Source organism: Mustela lutreola, chromosome 7 (genome assembly GCF_030435805.1).
Source record: "Mustela lutreola isolate mMusLut2 chromosome 7, mMusLut2.pri, whole genome shotgun sequence".
In the NCBI taxonomy this organism is placed as follows: Eukaryota; Metazoa; Chordata; class Mammalia; order Carnivora; family Mustelidae; genus Mustela; species Mustela lutreola.
Window position 1 is genome coordinate 58,342,301 of NC_081296.1, and position 10,352 is coordinate 58,352,652.

The following is a 10,352-nucleotide window of genomic DNA, read 5'->3' on the forward strand; positions in this document are numbered from 1 at the left end:
TCCAATAATATTAATCTACTTAGCCTTCTTTTTCAAGGCATGAATAACTATTCCATGCTTTGCTTCTGATCTGTCATTACCATCTTCATTTTTATTGTTCCTTAGTATACCCTCCTCCAGCCAGGCCTTTCAATTAATGGCTTTGTGAAAATGTCTTCCATGGCTTTGTGAAAATATCTTTCCATTCTACCTTTATATCTTTCTTCCCATTATTCCCTTGGCTTGAATCAGACATTTCTATTCAGTTTTGGCTGGCAAATTCAAAACTTTTAAGAAGTTTTAACTTAAGTAATAGCTATCCCATGACACCTTACCTCACCATTTTGGCATAATTTCTTTCATCTTACTAATATTTGTGGTGTTAATGTATCACATTTTTTTTGGTATTATATATATATATATATTTTTTTTATTTTTTAGTATGTATATCTACTAAATTATGAAACCATCCATATCATACCCTTTTTTCCATATTTCTACTTTTCATTGCAGTCACAGATGTTAGACAATTGATTACTTATATAATTTCATTAAACTAAATTGACTTTTAATTGAAATCTTATCATATTTATTTTGTATATATACTGGATATAGTACCACCATTGTGATCTTTCCTGATTTGCCTTTATTTAGGTAACGGGAGAGTGGCTTCATGGCTAACACAAATGAATCAGTGGTATCTGAGTTTGTGCTTCTGGGACTTTCTAAATCTTGGGAACTTCAGCTTTTCTTTTTTGCCATCTTCTCTTTAGTATATGTGACATCAGTTCTGGGCAACATCATGATTATTGTTATAATTTCCTCTGACTCCCATTTGAACTCACCTATGTACTTCCTGCTCAGTAACCTTTCCTTCATTGATATCTGCCAATCTAATTTTGCCACTCCCAAGATGCTTTTGGACTTCTTTGTTGAACACAAGACTATCTCCTTTGAAGGCTGCATGGCCCAGATATTCCTTCTTCATAGTTTTGTTGGGAGTGAGATGATGTTGCTTGTAGCTATGGCATATGACAGATTTATAGCTATCTGTAAGCCCCTACACTATAGCACAATTATGAATCGGAGACTATGTATAATTTTTGTGTTTATTTCCTGGTCTGTGGGTATTCTTCATTCTGTGAGTCACTTGGCTTTTACAGTGGATCTGCCATTCTGTGGCCCCAATGAGGTAGACAGCTTCTTTTGTGACCTTCCCCTGGTGATAGAGCTGGCTTGTATGGATACTTATGAAATGGAAATTATGACCCTAACTAACAGTGGCCTGATATCACTGGGTTGTTTTCTGGCTTTAATTATTTCCTACACCATCATTTTGATCACAGTTCGTCGCCGGTCCTCCAGCAGGTCATCCAAGGCACTTTCTACATTAACTGCTCACATTACAGTAGTGATTCTTTTCTTTGGGCCTTGCATTTACTTCTATATATGGCCTTTTAGCAGACTCTCTGTGGATAAGTTCCTTTCTGTGTTCTACACTGTTTGTACACCCCTGCTGAATCCGATCATCTACTCTCTAAGGAATGAAGATGTTAAATCAGCCATGCGAAAACTGAGAAACCATCATGTGAACTCCTGGAAAAACTAGAGATCACCATGAGGTAATCCTGAATGGGAATAAAGAGCCTCTACTGGATCATAACACCATGCCAATTACTTTTGCTAATGATATTCTAATCTATATAAAATGCTCCTTATTTTATTAAACTTGTGATTCTCTTCAACTGAACACATGACATTTTTATACCTTGCACTCAAAATATATAAGCAAACTGAGCTTTTGATACTTTCAACTTAATTATACTTTTCCATATATTGACATAGTAAAAAGAAATGTGTTTTGCAACACAGATTTTACCTCATTAATATATATTTGTTAGCTTATCTTTTCTTTCTGTATTGAATATTTTGGTAATTTATAATTTGGTTATATATATAGTTGATGCCTGAACAACATGGGTTTGAACTGTAGGTCCACTTATATGTGGATTTTTTTTTAATAAATACAGTATAATACTGTAAGTGTATTTTTCTCTTCCTAACGATTTTCTTAATATTTTTCTTGACCTTTATTTTAAGAATATATTATATAATATATATATAACATATAAAATATGTGCTAATTGATTGTTCATGTTCTCAGTAAGGCTTCCAATCAACAGTAGGCTATTAGTAGCTAAATTTGGGGACAGCTGAAAGTTATACTTGGATTTTCTACTTTGTGGAGAGTTGGTATCTCTAACACCTGCATTGTTCAAGGATCAAGTGTATTTGGTTATGTATCATCCTTCTCATCTCAATTTTTCTATTTTCCTCTAGATGATTTAATATGCATTTATACTCATTATAAAGCATTTTCTAGATATTTATCGTTATCAGCAGCATCTGCAGACCTTCCTTGAAGTACGATGGAGTTGCCTCCTGACAAACCCACTGTAAGCTGAAAATGCATTTAATACATCTAACCTATTGAACATCATAGCTTAGCCTAGACTACCTTAAATATTCTTAGAACACTTACATTAGCCTATAACTGTGAAAAACCATTTAACAGAAAGCCCATTTTAGGATTAGCCTACAACTGGGAAAAATCATCTAACACAAAGCCCATTTCATAATAAAGTATTCAAATCTCAAGTAATTTATTGAATACTCTGCTGAAAGTGAACAATAGAATTCTTGTATGGATATCAAATGGTAGTAAGTATATTGGTTGTTTATCCTCATATTATTTGGCTGACTGGGAACTGTGGGTGCCCAGCATCATGCTACAGTATCATACCACGTATCATTAGCCCAGGACATGATCAAAATTCAAAATTCAAAGTACAGATTCTACTGAATGCTTATCACTTTCACATCATCAAAAAGTCAAAAAAGTTGTAAGTCAAACCATCATAAGTTGAGAAATGTCTATGTATCTTTTTTCCAAGTTTACTTATTTTAAGTAGAAATAATTGGTTATAATGAATTCTTCATTATTCACAGAAAAAGTTTAAAAGTTCCATGTGTTCCTAAAGTATGCCGATACGCAAAGTGACCAAAATTATTTGATGACCAAATTTGAAATCTATCCTTTCATATTTTTTAAACCCAGAAGAGGGAAAGTAAAATTTGTGCATATCTAATAATATTTAAAAATCTCTTATTAGTATTTCATTCATTAGCCAAATTTTTCTTATGTACTTCTCCCTGTGATTTACATCATGAAAAAGGCCTTGTAACAGGAAGACTAAATGTATTCTAACACTGAAGAAAATAATTGCTTAACATAAAAAAGAAATTTCGTAATTGTCTTCATTCTGGATTCAGTATTTCACTTGTAATACATAAGTTAGTGGCTATATGCATAGAATTTAACTCTGCATGCTAAATCCTAGTGCAGAGTTTCAGATATAGACACACAGTCTTTTTAGACCATGATAATGCTTATAAACTTTAGGTTTCTTAGAAATTCAGACTTTTTGGTTCATTCATACAATGTCAAATATGATAATGATCTTTTATACTTGAGTACTTTTTGTATATTTTTACACAGTGTCAAAAATTTTAAAAATACACAATAAACATTAATGCAGTCATGATGTTTTTGATACCATTTTTTTCTTTTTAACTCTACCTTGCTGGTGAAAATGGAGGGTACTGATAGCACTCTTAAAAAATCAAGTCATTTTTCTGCTCTGATCTTCAACCAGGGAAGAAAGGTTATGGCACAAGGGGAAAATGGAGAAGAGGGGGAATAAGAACAGCAGCAGCAGGAGGAGGGAAATTAGAATTTAATGAGTGACTATTTGACTTGCTCAATTCTTTGTACTGCCAGAGACACATTTTTTCACTTTCAGAATCTTCGCTATTAGATCTCCTTGGGTTTTGAATGATCAGGCATAACCTATCACATCAAGTTTGACCAAAAAACCCTAAAGTCATAAAGTTAAAAAAAAAAAGATTGATAAATCTGACAACATAATTTTCCACAGAGGTTTTGTTTTGTTGTTGTTGTTTTAAAAGCCTATTATAAAGTTAAAAATAAAACTATGTGAAAAGCAGGATTACTTGTAGGGGTTATATTTTTAATTTGTAAAGAACTCTTTGAAGCCAGTAAGTGCATGCCCACAAGGCAGGTGAGAAATTAGCAAAGTATATGAATAGGGAATTAATTACTAATGTAATGAAAATGATTTTTGGACATATTAATAAACAAATAAACAGTAAAACTATCTTATGAAAAAATACAAGTGTAAGTATAGCAAAATTCTTTTGTTTACCTATGTGATTGGCAAAGATCCAAGAGTCTGATAGTATAACATAGACAAGACCAATAAAACATGAACCTCAAATCTCAAACGCTCCCAAGAAAAAAGAAACCTCAAGTATTGTTATTAAATCTCTAAATTGGTAAAATATATGAAGGAAAATATAAATATCTATTAAAATTTAAAACTTTGAATTGGTAATTATACTTCTAGCATTTTATCTTACAGATACACACACACACATGTAAAAGCAAATATGGACTTAGTATGTATTACAAGCACTGATTTTAAGAACAAAAGATTTTATTTTTTATTTATTTTTTAGGTTTTATTTATTTATTTGACAGAGAGAGATCACAAGCAGGCAGAGATGCAGGCAGAGAGAGAGGGAGAGGGGGAAGCAGCCTCCCTGCTGAGCAGAGAGCCTGATGTAGGGCTCGAGCCCAGAACCTCGGGATCATGACCTGAGCAGAAGGCAGAGGCTTAACCCGCTGAGCCACCCAGGTGCCCCAAGAACAAAATATTTTAAAAATCTAAATATAAAAATCTAAATGTCAATCAATGTAGACTTCTAAAATATATTATTGGTATGTCAATAAAATAGAATGCTGCCCAGCTATTAAAAATAACTAGAGACCATCTTATGCTGTATTCTAGTTATAAGGAAAAGGAAGGAGTGGCCCAGATTAAAGGAGGGCTAGAGAGCACTTCATCATGGACTTTTGGCATAGGAAGTGTTGTTAGATATAATTTAACCCAGACTCTTTATTTTTCACTAAGGAAATTCAAGCCCAGAGAATATAAATGACCTCCAAACAATTTAATAACAGATATCTAGATATGGGTGCATAAGTATTTATGTAATGATTGTTTAATGACTTTTTCCCCTTGTAATGCAATAGATTGTGTTTTGTGCTTAGATTGTATAGTCCAAGAAAAATACACTCTCATAAGCTAATATAGCTCTGATCCAGGTGGTATTCCTCCCTTAAATACTCTTGGGGGAAGAATAAGAGTCAACCAACACCCATCATGATTGGTTTCATTCTCCTTAGCATATATTCAGTCACATCCTTCATATTGACCAAAACAATGCTTTAGTTTTGATAAGAAATGTAGAATGGATCTAAACTAACAGTGGCTACGTTTTTGCATGTCTAGTAAGTGCCAACAACTGCCAGTGTCACATTTGATCACAGTAGTATTATATGGTAGGCAGTGTTATATTTTATCTATACTTTATAGATGATAAAACTGAGGCTAAGTGAGAGGCAATATTTTAATATCTGTATACCTAACAGCCACTTCCTATGCATTATAACAACATAAGTAAAAGGCTTGAAGTTGAGACCTTGCCCTCTTCCCTTAATTATTTCTAAAGACTTGATCTGAGATCAACAAAATTGTAGCAGCAATTAGAAATCTATAAACCAGAAAGGGGCTCTGAAAGCTAAACTAGATATCGTAAAGTCTAAACACTATATTCTTTACTAGAAGAGGTATCTTAAGTTGTCAGTCTGTTACCAGGTTTAAATATTTAAATTGTTAAAGACATTTTGTTAAAAATTCAAGTAAGACAAAATATTACAAAGCAAAGGTACTGCCTCCACTCCACTCCATACCATTTTCAGAAGTAACTGCCAAAATTTTTACACTATCCTTCAAGAGGTTTACCATGGATTTTTGTGTCCATTCATTTATATGCAACATACAAAATCAGTTTTTGTGCGTTTTTTTCCTTCTTGTGTAAATGGAAGAGTATTTTCTTTCTGTTTGTTGCTTAACAATGTGCCTTAGAAATCTTTCTATGGCCAATTATAGATCTGCACACATCTTTTTAAATCCTCCAAAGTATTCTATAATTTATTGATCTACTCCCTTATTTACAGACATTTATTTTTTCCTTTTCTTTTTGTCATTGCAAACACTGCTACAGTGGACATAGAATATATGCAAAGATATGTGCATTTTAAATCTTATTAGCCACTATCAAATCACCCCCTCAATGAAGTACACCAATTTATACACCCAGCAGTAGCATATGAAGGCACCCATTGCCTCCCATTCCTGCCAAAATTAAATACTGCAATTGTGATAACCAATCTCCAATGATCTGAATATCCTGGCTTTCATGTTTTCTTTTGTCCCTTCCATACCAAGTTAGAGCCGACTTGTGTGTCCCACAGAATATTGTAAAACTAACCACAAGGAGGTATTTCTGAGATCTGATCACAGAAAACTTTTTTGTCTTTACACTGCTTACTCTGGAGGAAGTCACTTACTATATCATGGGGACACTCAAGTAAGTCTATGGAGAGGTATGGAGGCCTCTTTCCAAGCTCCAGCACCAACTCCCAGCCAGAGAAGTGTATCATTCAGTCCCAGCCAAGCCTTTCATTGTAAATTTATGAAAATGAGTCACCCTAAGCTGGAACTGCCCAGTCAAACCATTACTGAATTCTTAGCACACAGAAACCATAAAAGATAATAAGTATTTTTTTAATTGAAATGTAACTGGCAAAAAATATTACATTAACTTCAGGTGTACAACATGGTCAACAACTCTGTTATGGTATGCTCACTAGTAGTGTAGCTACCCCCTATAACCATACAGTGCTATTACAATACTGTTTACTATACTACAGATGCTGTACCTTTTATCCCCATGACTTACTCATTCCATAACCAGAATCCTGTACCTCCTACACCCCTTCACTCATTATGCACATCGCCTCACCTCATCCGCCTCTGGCAACCATCAGTTTGTTCTTTGTATTCATTAATATGTTTCTGCTTTTTGTTTAATCATTTACTTTTTTAGACTCCACATGTAAGTGAAATCATATATTATTTGTCTTTCTTTTATTGCACTTAGCACAATACCCTCTACATCCATCCATGTTGTTGCAAATGGCAATATTTTTTTCAGACAAAGAAAGTACTACAGCATTATATATGTACAAATAGGAAATATCTCCACAAAGTATTATTTATCAGAAAAATCAGCATGTAGAGTCATGGACAAAGAGTGTTACCATTTGTGTTTAATGATATAAATGTAGGAGATGTTATATATTTATGTTTTTTATAAATTATCTCTATCTATCTATAAATTATCTTTGGAAATATCAATGAAACTCATAAAGGATGCTGCTTTTTAAGAGAGAAAATGGATTCCCTGCAATGGGATATGAGGGTTGGACAGATATAACTGAACAGATTCAGAGGTATTTAAAGATAAGCCTATCGATTGGCGGCATTTGAAGGTAAGTGAGAATCAACATTGACTCTCAGATTTCTTGCTTAGGGAACTAGTAGGAAGATATACACTTCAAGAGGAGTTTATTCACTAATTTTTAAAATATTCATTATATATAAAATATGGGGAAGATGACGATTAAGTATTGTACATAATGGACTTGAAGTGGATATACTCAGTATGTAATCAGATATGCAATACAGAGAAAACATCCTATTTAATATCATAACTACTTCCAGCACCTTCTTCTCACATTGGGATGATATAATTACCAAAAGCCTTTTATTTAGTGAAGTACCTTGGCAGGCCACTTTTCTGCAAGTTTTTCTAAGTTTTGAGCAGGCAGCTAAAATAAAAGATAAATGGGAATAGTTTTAATGGAATGAAGAAATCCGAGATAATTTTAGAATACGCCAAGAAGTATACAAATTAAGGTCACAAAAGGAAATAGAAAGCACCCTTGGCAGAGATTTTTAATATAACATACAATATAGAGAAGTCCTGGCAGAATTCAATGAGGAATTCAGGAACTAGCAGTAGGAACTTTTGCCACCCTTAGCCTGAAGCACAAAAGAGGGGGATGAAACTAGTAAGAGCTGGAGCCATAAAGGGGACAATAGGATATTGAGTAGTCAAGGATATAATTACTGCTAGAATTTTAGTGATGTGGCAAGAAGTAGAAAAAAATGGTATCAAACCGTTCCAAAATTTATTGATTGAAAATAACAAGCATTTTAAAAATAAACAAATAAAACAGCAAGCATTTTATATTAGTTTACAAACCCAGTGGATTCTTTCTCTGGTGTGGGTCAGCATATATAATCTCTGCTATGTTGTCTGGTAAATCTGGAAATTGGAAGATCAACAATGACCTCATTCACACATTTGGTGGTTGGCAAGTTAGCAGTAGGAGCTAGCTGACTATCAGCCAAAGGCACCTCAGTTTTCTCTACATGGCCTTTCATTTGTGAGATGCAATGCAGCCTCCTGGACAGAACAAGACACATGGCCAAGTCCATAATTGGTTTAGAATAGTACTCAGAATAAAAAGGAAGCAACTATTGACTTAGGAATGAATCTCAAAGGCATTATGTTGGGTTAAAAAAAAAAAAAAACAGCATATAGAGGAAACACATATGATCCCATTTATGTGATATACTCAAAACAACAAAGCTTTATAGCAGTTCTTAAAAATAAAAAGTAACCATCTCACGGGCAATTACCTATTCAGCTATTCACTGAATCAATACGATTATTTGGGCATTTACCATTTGCTAAGTTATGTGCCAAGTTTAACAGTGGTCTGAGAGATTTGGTTCTTGCACACATGGAGCCTATAATCTTGGGGTCGAGAGGACAAACAAATAACAACATGTACACAAACAAACGTAAGTGAAAATTAAAACTGTAATGATTGTTATGAGGGTAGCAAATAATGTTGCAAGATGAAAAAAATTCAAAATTAGGAGGAGTATATAGAGAGGGAAGGGTATGCAGATAAATCTGCTCTGTAGAATGATATTTCATCTGATACTTTAAAAATGAGGACACAGCGGTACCTGGGTGGCTCAGTTGGCTAAGTATCTGCGTTCAACTCAGATCATGATCTCAGGGTCCTGAAACTGAGTCTCATCTTGGGCTCCCTGCTCAGTGGGGAGCCTGCTTCCCCCTCTCCCTCTGCTGCCCCCCACTTGTGCTCTCTTGCTCACATTCTCTAATTAATACACATTTTTTAAAAAATGAGGATATAGAACATGAAAGCCAGAGAAAAAAAATATTCAGATAGAAGAAAGAGAAAGCAAAACTCACTGATATGAAAAGGAGTATTCCAGGAAATGAAAGCATGGGTTTAGTGACTGAGCAGAGTGAGAAAACATGAGGTGAGGTTAACATGTGAAATGTAAAATGACACGCACTCGGCAAGGGCACTGATTTTATTTCTAGAGCAATGGAATGCATTCACCATTTTTTTTTTATTATTATTTTTTATTTTTTTTTATTTTTTATTTTTTATAAACATATATTTTTTATATACATATATTTTTATCCCCAGGTCTGTGAATCACCAGGTTTACACACTTCACAGCACTCACCAAATCACATAATGCATTCACCATTTTAAAGTTGTATGACCAATTCTGTTTTTATTTTTAAAGATCACTCTAGAGGAATGACTGGAAAATGTCAATGGTACAAGGCAGAGACTATTAGAAGCCCTTTGAGACACTTAATGGGAAAAGAAAATAAAGATTTAGACAGTGAGTTAAGATGGAAATAATTCGATAAATTGGGAATATTTGGGGGGAAGGTAAAGCAGGGTTTAGAAAGGGAATAAGGAAAAGGAAAGAGATAAATATTTGACTAGAATCACAGGACATAATTGCCATTAGCTGGCATGAGGCAGAGTAAAGGACAAATAGGTTTGGAGACAGAAAACTGAAATACCTATGAGACATTAAAGAGAAGATGTCAAGAAGGAATTTAGTCTACTAGTCAAGAACTCAGAGAAGTCAAGGCTCTTCAGACTCATCAAATTTTCTGGGCATTTATTCTGTTTCTCAACATTAACTATTTCTTTCTGTCACCTGCTCTTCTCTGTAGACCTTTTCAGCCCTTCTAACTGCTCTTAGGTATCTTTCCACAGTGTCCAAAAGGAAGACAGGTGTACAGTTCTACCCACTTATGTCAAACTAAGCTTTCTTTCTGATTCTATTGTATGGTTAGATACTGATCAAGGACAACTGAAAAATTTTGGGGTTTTGGTAGCATACTGTATAGCATGGAGTTTAAAAAAACTTTATCATAAATATTTCTGTGAAAAGAAAGAAGTGAAGGATTAG

At 34.0% G+C, this 10,352-nt stretch overlaps 1 protein-coding gene across 1 annotated transcript; it reads left to right on the top strand.

The window, feature by feature from the left end:
• The first annotated feature begins 652 nt into the window (after nucleotides 1-652).
• LOC131835261 (olfactory receptor 4K1) lies at nucleotides 653-1,588 on the top strand. The gene has a single exon (XM_059179622.1). It carries the CDS (start codon nucleotides 653-655, stop codon nucleotides 1,586-1,588), a length of 936 nt encoding a protein of 311 aa, XP_059035605.1.
• The last annotated feature ends 8,764 nt before the right edge of the window (nucleotides 1,589-10,352 follow it).

Excerpts from the sequence above, each read along its gene's own strand:
- LOC131835261 (XM_059179622.1), top strand. The coding sequence starts at position 653 with ATGGCTAACACAAATGAATCAGTGGTATCTGAGTTTGTGCTTCTGGGA.